At 38.8% G+C, this 13,154-nt stretch overlaps 1 protein-coding gene across 1 annotated transcript; it reads left to right on the top strand.

Moving 5' to 3' along the window:
- Positions 1 to 8,890: 8,890 nt before the first annotated feature.
- On the top strand, positions 8,891 to 9,904 carry LOC143475428 (GTPase IMAP family member 4-like). Its single transcript, XM_076973288.1, has one exon. The coding sequence runs from the start codon at positions 8,891 to 8,893 to the stop codon at positions 9,902 to 9,904; it is 1,014 nt and encodes a 337-aa protein (XP_076829403.1).
- Positions 9,905 to 13,154: the final 3,250 nt, after the last annotated feature.

The raw sequence follows: 13,154 nt of genomic DNA, 5'->3' as shown, positions 1-13,154 counted from the left end.
TATTTATCCTTTGAATAAGGGGGGCGGGGGAGTAGCGAATGTGAATTAGGTGTGGTTTGACTTGTCATAAAAATGAAACAGAGAACCAGAAACAACTTGCTTGAACAGGAACCTGATATGGTGCTTCATTTTAGACAAACATACAGAGGACACAGGATTCTGTCTCAGTTGAGACATTACATTGCCAACCCACGCTGGAGTGCCTGACTGAAGTGACTGCTGACATTAAAGGTACCAAAGTCTTGTAAACATTTGTCTTCTGTTTTACAACAATTGTCCAACCAGTGGTAGACTGTGCTTTTGCTTGAGTTATGATATTTTGATATCCAATCCGGGGTCTAATTACATTGCATAACATGGATAAGACAACGACTGGTAACATGGATAAGACAACCACTGATCATGGTTCAACCTCTATGTTTTGTCTTGGTTCAGATTGTATGATACCTTTAGAACAGGTGCCCCAGGGTTCTGTTCTGGGACCTGTTCTTTTCTCTTTATATATGCTGCCCCTTGGATCTATTCTTCAAAAACATCACATCTCTTATCACTGTTATGCTGATGATACTCAGCTTTACTTTCCACTTAAACCAAGTGATAAGAGATCCCTAGGCAATATATTGGACTGCCTACATGAAATAAAACTTTGGATGTCTAAGAACTTCCTTAAATTAAACGAGGACAAAACAGAGGTTATTATTTTTGGAAATCCTGAACAGGCAAAAACCATAGCAAATGAAATGGGGCCGCTAATATCCAACGTGCATAGCGGTGTGAAAAACCTTGGTGTTATCTGTGATTCTGCTCTCACCTTTGAGAAGCAAATAAGCAGCACTGTGAAAAGCAGTTTCTATCACCTGAGAAATATAGCCAAACTTAAGAGCATCCTGTCTTTTAAAACTTTGGAAACAATCATTCATGCTTTTATCACCTCCCGTATTGATTACTGCAACTCACTGTACCTGGGTATTAGTCAATCTACTTTGGCACATCTGCAGCTGGTTCAGAATGCAAGGCTTCTTACTGGTACAAAAAAATGGGAAAGCATTACACCTGTACTTAAATCACTACACTGGCTACCGGTAAAATACAGAATCAATGACAAAGTTTTACTATTTGTTTTTAAAGCATTACATGGCCTGGCACCGCGCTACATCTCTGATTTGCTTCACTGCCATTCCACTACTCGATCCCTTTGATCTTCAAACCAGTCACTCCTGGCCGTTCCACGCTCGAGGATGAAGACTAAGGATGATCGGGCCGTTTCTGTAGCAGCACCGAGACTCTGGAACTGTCTTCCAACCCACATAAAGGAATCCCCTACTGTAGATTATTTTAAGTAAAACCTTAAAACATATTTATTCTCTCAGGCGTTTGAAGTTTTGTAAAATAACTGTAGAATTATATATGCTTGATTTTATATTGTTGCTCAACCTTCGTCACTTTGGCAGACACTGGCTGTCTTTTTAAATGTGCTATATAAATAAAGTTGATTTGATTTTGATTTGTTGTTAGCTGAAATGATAAATTTTACGGATGGTCAGTATGGGTGATTTGAGTAGGATCAGTTCAAGACAGTTCAGTTCAGAATCAGAATCAGAAATACTTTATTGATCCCAGGTGGGAAATTGCACTTATTACCGTAGCAACCTGAATAGGTATAAGCCCTCCCAAGATGTAAGTTACAGCAAGAAAAAAATTAACTTAAAATTATCTAAAACTATAAGGGCTTATATTACAATAACGGATAATGAAGTAAGTATATAATTTGTTATAGAATAGAATATTACTGTACATGTGGGGGGTGTCATGTTATAATAGAGGAGTTGTAAAGTTTGATAGCCACTGGTAGGAAAGACCTCCTATGACGTTCTGTAGTGCATTTAGCAGTCCCACCAGGATTTCGCGGGCCTTTTTTGTGATTGTTGCGGGCTAAAATGTTTGATGTTGCGGGTGTTTTTCAAAAAAATTGCGATGGAAGTTGTGGTGTGTTTTTGCTTTTTTGTGAGTACATTACAATAGGGAGTAAATGTTGTATGGTTTCCTCTATTTAGTAGTCCATTTTAATTATCTATTTACCTATTTATTCAGGGTTGCCAACTTTTCAAGATCGCTTGAAGTGAGATTTGAACCTGGAGGGGGTGGCGAACGTTAATTGTTGACGGGGGGGGGGGGGCAGGGTTAGCGAACGTAAGTTGTTACCGGGCGGCCTGTAAAATGGACACAAATTAAGTATTATATCTATATATATTATATTATATATAGTATTATATTATATAGATAAATAAACTTTATCTCTGACTTTTAACTTTATCTCAGTTTAAAGTTTAAACTTATAAACTTTATCTCAGACCCTCGCCGCTTGCGTGAGCTGCAGCGACTTCGCGGGCTACCGTTGCATTGTGGGGAATGTAGTGTTTGTGCGTGCAAAACACCATCGGGCGGCTGTGGCCTGCGGGCCGGTTCTAATAGTAATTAAATATCATCCAGGGGCCATAGATAATCAATTCGCGGGTCGGATCTGGACAGTGTATCCCCGCTTTCATGTAGTGTACCGGGATACTGTTTTTCCCGATCTTTTTGCCGTTCTTTTCAACAGAGTCTGGCCGTAAATCTCTCCTCTCAGTCCACCTCCTCTCGGAGACCGATCTCATCCCTGAGACCAGGAAATGAGGACTCGCTGTCACGTGATTGCATAAGAAATTAAGCATGGCAGATCGCGAGATCACTCATCGGCGTTCGCCCCCTACTACAGAAATAGTGCACTATATTGTAAATATAATGGTAAATAAATATGGTAAATAGTACAATATTTCTGTGGGAGCAATTTTGAATGCAGCGATGGGTTATATTATATTTAGTGGTGGGCCGTTAACCGCGTTAACGCCGATAACGGCCGACCACTACTTAAATTTAACTCGCTTGCAGACCGTTTTTATCTGTATACATAGGCTATATATATTAAATGTTAAATTTAATTAGTTGTCGGCCGTTATCGACGTTAACGCCGTTAACGGCCCACCAATAATTATATTATATATATTTTTAGCAAACATCACATACAGTCGTATGCAAAAGTTTGGACACCTCTTGCCAAACGGAGTTTAATTTATTATATATATTATGAATATATATAATTAATATATAATTTAATATAATAAGAATATTATAATTAATATTTATAAATAAATAAATATTTATTTGCAAATGTTTTCATATAACTGTATTATATAACCATGTGTAGGAATAGCGAGTTTAAATCATTCTTGCTTTCACTCATATATATATATTTCATTTTAAAAAGGAAAAATAATACTACACGTTTTAAACTGAACGGAGTAGAAAGATCGTAACCATTTTTGACAGTGGCATTTAAGCACATGTTAAACACATCCTATGGAGAAAATCACAAATAGATTTTAATTTTAATTTAAGCAGCAGTGAAAGATCTTTTTCAGACAACTACACTTGCTATATACAGAACTGTCAAATTTGTTTAATGCCTATCTTATGTGTTTAATTAAGTAAATGCAAGAAACCCAAATTTAACTCAGTAACTTATTAAGCAATAAAGACCAGGGAAATAATAAAAGCAAACTTGATTAGTGAATTATTTACAAAAAATATTATTTAGAATCAAAACAAAGATTTCAAAGGCAATAAAACAAATAAAAACTTACACTGAATTGTTTATGAAGAACTCAAACTTAATGGATAAAACTATTGTGATATCTGCTTGTTCAAATCAAGCTCATTAAAAATTAAGCAGCTTCATGCTCAAGAGAAAACAGTAAAAGCCAGCATTCATAATGAACAATAAAATGCATTAATGTGGCCATGCAGGATGCAAAACTAACTTCATGACAAACTACCAAGAGTCACAAAAAGCATGCACAGATACGCACGCACACGGTGTACAAAAAAAAAAAACACATTTTCACTTTCACTTATCAATTATTCGTCAGTCCAATTGGCCTGCTGTCAAGTAACCTTTGTTAAAAGTCGAACGCTAGACACTCACTGGAATATAACTACACCCGTTATATTCCAGTGCAATACCGCCCCACGCCAGTAGCTGGCGATCAAGATAAAACAGGACCTCCTCTCTGGGACCTCAATAGGTCCCACAGATGAGGTAAGCGCCAGAGGTGAGATTTACGGCCAGACCCTACTCGTTCTTTTCGTCGCTCATGCTGCTTTCAGTCTGCTCCTCTTGAACGTATATACGGAAGTAAGGCGGGAGTTTGTCGACGTCACATCAAGACGACATCAGTGATTGGTCAAATTTGCGGGAAAGTTGCGGTGATTGGCTGAAGTTGCAACACCGCCCTGAATTCGCGGGGTTTGCTTGAATTTGCGTTGAAGTTGCAAATCGCAACATCGCGAAATTCTGGAGGGTCTGATTTCTGCCACCTATTTTGTTCTGCCTGTGATTGTGTTTATTTCCTCAAATGTTACAGTGCAACACAAATACTGTAGCTAGATAAATGGAATATAAGGAATCAAACCAAAAAGTGTTTCTCAATCATATGGAAAATGCTTTTGTTTAGTAAAAGAAAAAATCAATTGTATATTTTTGGTGTAGTGTGTTACATACTTGTCCTGTACACATGCAAATAAAATTCTGTATTTAAGTGAAACTATATGTGATGCGGGTATGGAGGCAGCAGGAGACAGAGGCTGAGAGCCAAAGGCTTTATAGTCCATGATAATCAACTCAAGAACTCAGGCCACTTGGCAGAAGAAAAACGGCAGGAAACTCAAAGAAAACGAAGGACAGTACGCAGGGCTTGTAGTAGAGCAGGACCAGTGTAGCAGACGTCTCCCACGGAGCGAGGCGAGGGGTGCAGGTATTATGCGCAGCACTGGACGGCACGACCTGTAGGAATATAAAGAGCCCGAGTCTGATTAGTAGCAGGTGTCAGTACTTGGGCGACTGAGAGCGAGGGAGTGAGAGGGTGTGCGCAGCGCTGGTGTGGGCGTGTGTGTGGAGGAAGGAGTGACTGAACGCGCCTTCTGGCGGTGTCTGGGCTGACCCAAAGTAACACTATACTTGTTTAATAAAGCAATATGTAATGGGTGTTCAATGGCTTTTTCAAGTGTCTGCAAATCTGTCCTTCATTCAAAACACATATTTATTTTTCAAGTAAAGAAAACTTTATCAGCATGTACATTCAAACATATATACATTAAAAAAATTGTGTTGGTCACAAAATTACCATGAATGTATTCCCACGTTCTATCATGACCTTGTGGGTAATTTATGAGTATGTTAGCTTCTTTTGTTCTCTTTTTGTTCTCTCTAGTGCAGTTGTCATTTTCATTTTCCGTCATTTAATTAACACTTCAGTTGGAGACTCCGCCCCCACCTGTCAATCATGTCTGTACTTTGGTTTTCTTCTGTGTTTTCATTCTCTACATGCTGTTTTGTTTTGGTTTTCATATTCACATCTTTTTGTTTAGTCCAGTCTTTAGGATTGTCTTTCAGCATCTATTGTTTATTTGTTTCCTTTGTATTGTCCTTTTGTAAGCCTGTTATATTTTTAGTTCTGTTTTTTGTCCTGTTATAACAACAAACTCACCCTCGACTTCTAGTTACAACAATATTGGATTTGTCCTTAATAAATCTGGCTCTACTCAGTACTTGTGTCTGCTTCGCAATCACTCCACACCTTCGGTGTGACACTTTGCTTCCTCTGTTCTCCATCCACATTCTAGTATTAATGCCCGACCATTTTAGGAAAGAGCAGTCTCAATTTTTATTTGTTTTCTTTTTGTCTTTCTGTGTTTCCCCCCCATCTGAATGCTGGTTGCTTCTATCATTTCAAGAGAATTAGCAAGGGGGAGATGCTAATCTAACCTCATTTGTGGCAAGGAGGTCCCTGATTCTCACCCAGGAAAATGCGCATTGACGTTTCCTACTCAATGTTAGGAGTTTTATTCAGCTGTCTTGTTTGACGCAGTGAGGGAGCCCCACCCTAAGCTTTCAGCACCCTGCCCCAGATGACCTACAGCAAGGGACTCCAGAACACCTTTGGCTCTGGGGTGGGGGGGGGCATTCTTGGAATTATTTTGGAGGGACATAGTGGGCCCTGGTCTTTTTTACAATAATAAAACTGCTTCTGTAAAAGATGGATCAAATCATTTCAAAGTCTGTGCAACTGAAAACAAATGGAATAATAAAGTGTATCAAAGTGACTAGAAACGTGTTAGTAGGTTTAATTCATTTACATGTTGTCATGGACTGAAACAATCACAGCTATTTCCCTTTGTTCTTCAACAAAGCATATTTTCACTTTTTATTGGAGGGAGGAGTAGCTAATGTGAATTTGGTGTGGTTTGACCTCACATAAATATGAAACAGAGGACTAGCAACTACTGGTTTGTTCATTTGTTGTTTCATTTGAGACATACAGAGGTCATTGGATTCTCTGAGTTGGGACATTGAATTGACTACCAACAGTGAAGGTACCAAAGCCTTACAAACATTTGTCTTGTTCTCAGTGTGTAGCCATTGTAGAATGTAATTTCAAATACTTCAGTGCTGTTAATCTGTTTTGCCTTCCAGTCTGGCCTCTAATTACACTGTTTTCTGTAGATTAATTCAGAGTTTACCTTTATAAAATAACCTAATTTAAGTGTACACACTAAATTACATTATGAAAAGACTGAGAATCTGTTCAGTTTTTGTTTGCAATAAAAGTGACAGACAGAAGTGACAAAAAAGTGACAAACTTAAAATAATAATAATAAAAAAAACTACAATAATAATTTAGTTAAAAAGAATTCAAAGTTTGTGAGAGTAGTGCCTGCTAGTCATAGTTTTAAAGTTTTATGCAAGTTGTTAAACTTGATATAGATTGAATGAACTTCTTTAAACTTGTTTAAGCATAAACATATTACATCTTGTTTTTCGTCTTCATATTAAGCACTTTATTATCTACACAAGTGAATAAAATTAAATAATTTATCTTGGTTTTTTGAGCACCCATGATGCAAAAGGTATCTATGTCTGGGAATCCATAATAATTAAATTGGCACTGCTCTTTTTGGGAGGGATGAAATTACTCTGTCCCCTGTCAATTAAATCAGTAAATCAATATTAGCCAATTGTGGATGTGCTTGCTGACCAGGGCAGTTAGTGCTTCAAAAGTATTTTTCATATAACATTGTTTTAACAAAAACACAATTTTTTTTATCCTACTCTGCATTGTCAACCTGTCCATGGTGTACCTGCCTTCATCGCGATGATGCTGGGATTGGTTCCAGCCCCCCTGTGACTAAAGGGATTCAGTGTTAAAGGTAATGGATGAATGGTGCAGGGACTTAACCCAGTACATAATATAATATTGTACATTGTACTAATGTACAATATTAGGAGTTTTAATTAGACATGTTTAATTTGACATTTTTGCTCATTTTCATGGATTTTATTAAAATTCATAGAGAACTCCAAGCTTGTAAAAATGTTCTGCACAATGAATTGTGGGCTGTTGTCACATGTTGCACTGGAGCAGTACTGGACCAACCTTGAAGTGAGACTAGAGATGAACGTATAACTGTGGTCATGAAAACCCACTGCCCACTGCTATATAACACCTTCTAAGTGTGGGGGCTAAAATCAGAAATTAGAGCCTACCGATGTCACAGTGTAATGCAAAATGGTTTAATGAGAGTTCCCTTCAAAACACCAATCTTTTCGTATCCTGCCAAACATCCCGGCTTGAACAGTTCACAAAATATAAGTAGAATAACATTCCTACCCCCCTAATGTAATCAAGTGTGTGAGTGTCTTTATATGCGCGCTGTAGCGAGAGAGAGAAAAAAAGAGTCCCAACAAATATTCGAAATGAAATGTGCCATATTTTGTCAATTGTGATTTTTACACCCCAATCGAAATTTGTCCTCCGCTTTTAACCCATCTGTGCAGTCAGAACACACACACACACTAGTGATTACTAGGGGGCTGTGGATCACACGTGCCCAGAGCGGTGGGCAGCCCTAGCCCGGCGCCTGGGGAGCAGTTGGGGTTAGGTGCCTTGCTCAAGGGCACCTCAGTCATGGCCTGTCTGGGAATCGAACCCACGACCCTCCGGTCACAAGACCAGTTCCCTAACCGCCAGGCCATGACTGCCCCGAGCAGGATGAAGGAGAGAATCAGGTGGCGTTATCTGCCGGGAGTACAGTTTGAAAGAGTCACGAGTCATGGTGGACTCCCGCTTCCCGTAAGCTCACCAGTCCAGCATGGAAAGTAGAACGCGCTGGTAAACCCGTATACCGTACGGGTATAATGTGATATCTATGCTGTGTTCGTCACAAACGTTCCAGCTTTATGAAAACATTCTCCTCCCACAATTCTCCAGTCTCTCTCTGCACTCCTCACACTATACAGTATATAGACTTCTATTAAGCAAAGCATGTTTTTCCAGTTTTCAGAAATTCAACAAAATGCTTGAATAGGATCTTGATTTTTGTTTTTGATTAGGTGTGTGGAGTCTCTGTGGAGAAGATTCTGCCTATCACACACACACACACACACACACACACACCAGTGATTACTAGGGGGCTGTGGTGCACACGTGCCCAGAGCGGTGGGCAGCCCTAGCCCGGCGCCCAGGGAGCAGTTGGGGTTAGGTGCCTTGCTCAAGGGCACCTCAGTCATGGCCTCAGGTCTGGAAATCGAACCCACGACCCTCCGGTCACAAGACCAGTTCCCTACCACCAGGCCATGACTACCTCAATCATGATAAATTAAACACAACAGTAACACAAACTTCAGCTGGATTATTTGAACTCAACTCAATATCTAATCATGGTAACTCATATACTACATCATGTAATAAAGATAAACTGTTATCCATCTATGCTTATTTGTCTCTTAATAGGATTCATGGCTGAACGGAGGATTGTGCTTCTTGGGAAAACGGGTGATGGAAAAAGCAGCTGTGGAAATTTAATACTCTGTGAAGATGTATTTCATACTGGAACTTTACCTACATCAATAACTCAAGAATGTTCCTCAAAGACAAAATCTATTAATGACAAGGAAATAAAAGTGGTTGACTCACCTGGGTTTTTTTATACCAAGCTCTCTCCAGAGAAACTAAACTCTACAATATTACGGTGTATTATTGAGTGTGCACCAGGACCACATGCATTGGTGATTGTGCTCAAAGTTGGAAGATACACAGAACATGAGAGAAAAACTGTGAAAGAAATAAGAAAGTCATTTGGAGATGATGCTTTAAAATATGCAGTGGTCCTCTTCACCTCTGGTGATCAACTCCATGAGGGTCAGACTATTGAAGACTTTGTGAATGAGAGTACAGACTTACAGGATCTTGTGAATAAATGTGGAGGTCGTGTTCATGTTGTTGATAATAAATACTGGAATGAGCAGCAGGATGTGTACAGGAGTAACAGGGTTCAGGTAGAGAAGCTACTGAACACCATAGAGGAGATGGTGAAGGAGAATGGAGGAGAGTGTTACACCAATGAGATGTTACAGGCAGTACATGAAGCTGTAGATGCAGAGAATAAGACTTTATGTGAAGAAGCTACAGGGGTTCCAGATATTAACATGAGAGAACAAGCAAAACAGAATGTTTATACCAAACTGTCAGTAAAGTTAGTGGGGATAGGAACTGGGGTTTGGCTGGGTGCTCTTCTTGGCATTCGGGTTGGAGTGGCCGTTGTGAGGACCATGATTAAAGATTTAAGATTAGGGACAGTGAAAGTCTCAGCAGTTACAGTTGGAGCAATGGTCACAGCTGCAGCAGTAAGAGGAGGAGTTGGTGGTTATCAAGCAGCAGAAGGAGCAGAGACCATGGCTGATGCAGTGAGGGCGGCATATAAGGAGAGCTATGATTTTCAAGAAGCTGTAAATATGAAAAACAATATCTAAATTTATATCGCACAAATTACAAAATATGTGTTACAAAACATTCTGTATCTTTTTAAACAGTTCTTATTTGATGTGAATGTTTATGGAACATGTGAGAAGAGATCATGTTTATGTCTGTGCTTAAAGTGTGAACATATTTAAGCAGTGTGTGTTTATATGTATCATCAGAATGTGTACACATTGTACATTTTAATGTTTCATTTATTTTAAGCAAAACATTTTTGGGTCCCAGCAGCAGACCAAAATGCAGAGTGCTGGACTTACCTCAAAAAAGCAGCAGCCATTATGGACCTGAGTATTCCCAGGGTGCTGGTACATGGCTGCCCTCTAGCCATGGTCAGACTGCCCAGACCCAAATGCAGGGCTCCTCCAGTGTATACAGTGCTTCTCAAGGTTCATCCAGCTACAGTTTCCCTCAGGACTTGCCTGGCTCTTCATACCATGGTGGACCCAAAATGCCTCCTAACCAGTTTGGGTGGACTGACAAGAACTAAGTCTATTAAATAAAATGCTTGAGCACTTGTTAAAGCACTTCTGGTTTGTGACCTGCGTCCTGGCTAAAAAGGCTTAATCAAGTTGGTCTTGTTTTTCAAGGTGATAGGAGAGGTTCATTTCCTGGTTTAGGATTTTAGCTGGGGTATAAACTAAAATATACAAATGACTGGTTTGCTTTTTAATTAAATGTACTCTTTTGATCACTGCCTAACCAACATTTAAATCCTAAGCTTGTTTTTTTGAAGATGCTAAAGTTATTCTGCTAGGAAACAGCTTAAATATAAATTTAATTTGCAGTACAAACAGAAAATTGAAGTCGATATTGCCAAATATTCCTGCTTTATCCATAATGTAGGCAGACATGTCTGTAGATTGATATGAAACCATTTTATAGGGTCATAATGTTTCTTTAAAACATTGCCATACAGTGCAATCACTATTCCCTTGTGTTCCTCATGTAAATTGTCATAGTGGCCACTAAAATCTTTAATTTAAATATGAGACACACACCAGTCTAAGTATGACTTCAGTTTATTTCATAAAGACCCAATTTTTTATATAATACTCCTAAAAAGGAATGCATCATTTTTAAAAAAGGGAAGAGGGTTTAGAGGTTTCACACACCCCAGACATTTCAATTCTCCAACCAGATGAACATAACAGGTGACAGTAATCTATCTATCTATGCAAGTGTTGTGGCGGTATAAATACTGTGTGTGTGTGTGTGTGTGTATGTGTGTGTACAAAGACACAATATAAATGGACAAACGTGCATCAGGTGAAGGGGATCATAGGCCCCGCCCCCCTGAGAGATGCGCATGACGTAACCATAGCAGTACAACTGCCGCTGTGCATGTGGGCAGCCAGCAGGGGGGGTGACATATATATATCTCAGAGACCGTATATATAATGGATGGTATGTCACCTTTGACTCCCATTGCGAACTTTTGAAGCCACCAAGATGGTGTCATGGACGCTGCCATCCTGGATGCGCTTGTGCAGTAGATGAAAATTGGAGCTAGAGCATGCGCATTAGAACCGGTAGGCAGGACAATATCTCCGCCAGAGACCGTATCTCCGCCCCAACTCTGATCACATTCATTAGGATACGCCCACCAGTATAGACGGGGTCACGCACATGTAGCCCACTTCCCCGCTGTGAGGCGATTAGTGCCCTTTGTCTTGCTAATGACATGGTACACTTTTGAGGTGCTGACCCCCACTCTCCTTTCCAAGGAAAACCAGCTTGGCCAGCTCATCTGTATAGCAGTTTTGACACAGCTTCAAGAAGCAGTTCAAAAGTTACAACCCGTGAATCTATCTTTCTTTATAGCGCGAAGGTAATTATTCCTATGCTGAATAAGAATCCTTTGGTTTGAATCGCGCTTAGCACAAAACATTCTAACTGAAATAAATCTTCGCGCTAAAGAATAAACAATGTATTTGTAGTAGGCGTACGTGTTGTGCGATTTTCACTAGGCAAACCAGACACTGACTGCACGGTTAGTTTGATGAGGTTTAATGTGAATGACTTCAACTACATATACATAATTAATCTTGTATGTGTATACCGTAGGCTATATATATATATATATATATATATATATATATATATATATATATATATATATATATATATATATATATATATATACACTGTCTCTGGTGTATACACACACACACACACACACGTATACACGGTCTATGCTTCAAGTACATTTCATTCAATTCGCTAAACTATGAACTAGCTAGCACAATTTGCTAACCTGAGAGTATTTAAAGTTAACATCTGGCTAGCTAGTCAAATATCTAACTGAGCTACTTACCAAAAGAACTGCAAAGAACTTGACCCTAATGGTCTGTTACAACAATTTACTGCAGAACAAGACATTGAGGTGTGGTATAAAGACACTTTTGACGTTTTACAAAATAAACAAAGATAAAAGGGTTTTAATACTGCACTGTAAAATGTGATAAGTTGATCTTACTTAAAAAAATTGAGGAAACCGGTTGCACTTAAAAAGTTAAGTAAATATTACTGTTATTTTCAAGTTATGTTTACTTAATGCCTACTACTACTTAAATGTACCAAACAGTTGTATTTACTCAGTTTAGTTGAGTTGTACAGACTAAATAGCATCGTAACGCTAACTTGTCATTTCTAAGTGGTGCTACTTATATTACCAAAGTTTATGTAACTTTATAAAAAAAAAGTCCTGTTTAGGAAATTTAGGAAACCGGTTGCCTTACAAAAATAAAGTAAGCACAACTAAGAATTGTTAGTCCACAGTATTTCTTTTATTAATTTCTGATATAAAACCAGCATTAAAATGTTACATGCCGGTTTTATCAAAGCATTGTACAATATTTTGTGAAGAAGCAAGAAAAACTGCTTCTTTTATTGCAGCAACAATAACACCAGCTCAAACAAGCAGTGCATCAATATCGCACAAGATAAAAACTTTTAACTCTTACGAACACCTACATAAGGCACAACCTCACTCACCTCTAAGTTCTAGCTACTAGACACGGTAACGGTGCCTTAGATGAACTCAAGTGGCATTCTGGGTAAATGAATGCCCCGCCCTCTACTAAACAACAATAACTACAGCAGCTAAACTACATAACTAAGACGTTAATACGGCGAAGCCTTTCCAAAAACACACTTGAATCTAAAGTGCATTCAAATTATTATATCTACACTGTTAATACTTTAATGGTGACCATCCGTATTTTTGAACGTATATTGCTAATC

Source organism: Brachyhypopomus gauderio, chromosome 14, assembly GCF_052324685.1.
Source record: "Brachyhypopomus gauderio isolate BG-103 chromosome 14, BGAUD_0.2, whole genome shotgun sequence".
Lineage (NCBI taxonomy): Eukaryota > Metazoa > Chordata > Actinopteri > Gymnotiformes > Hypopomidae > Brachyhypopomus > Brachyhypopomus gauderio.
The sequence above is the reverse complement of the archived record's forward strand: the minus strand, read 5'-3'. Positions and strand labels throughout refer to the sequence as shown.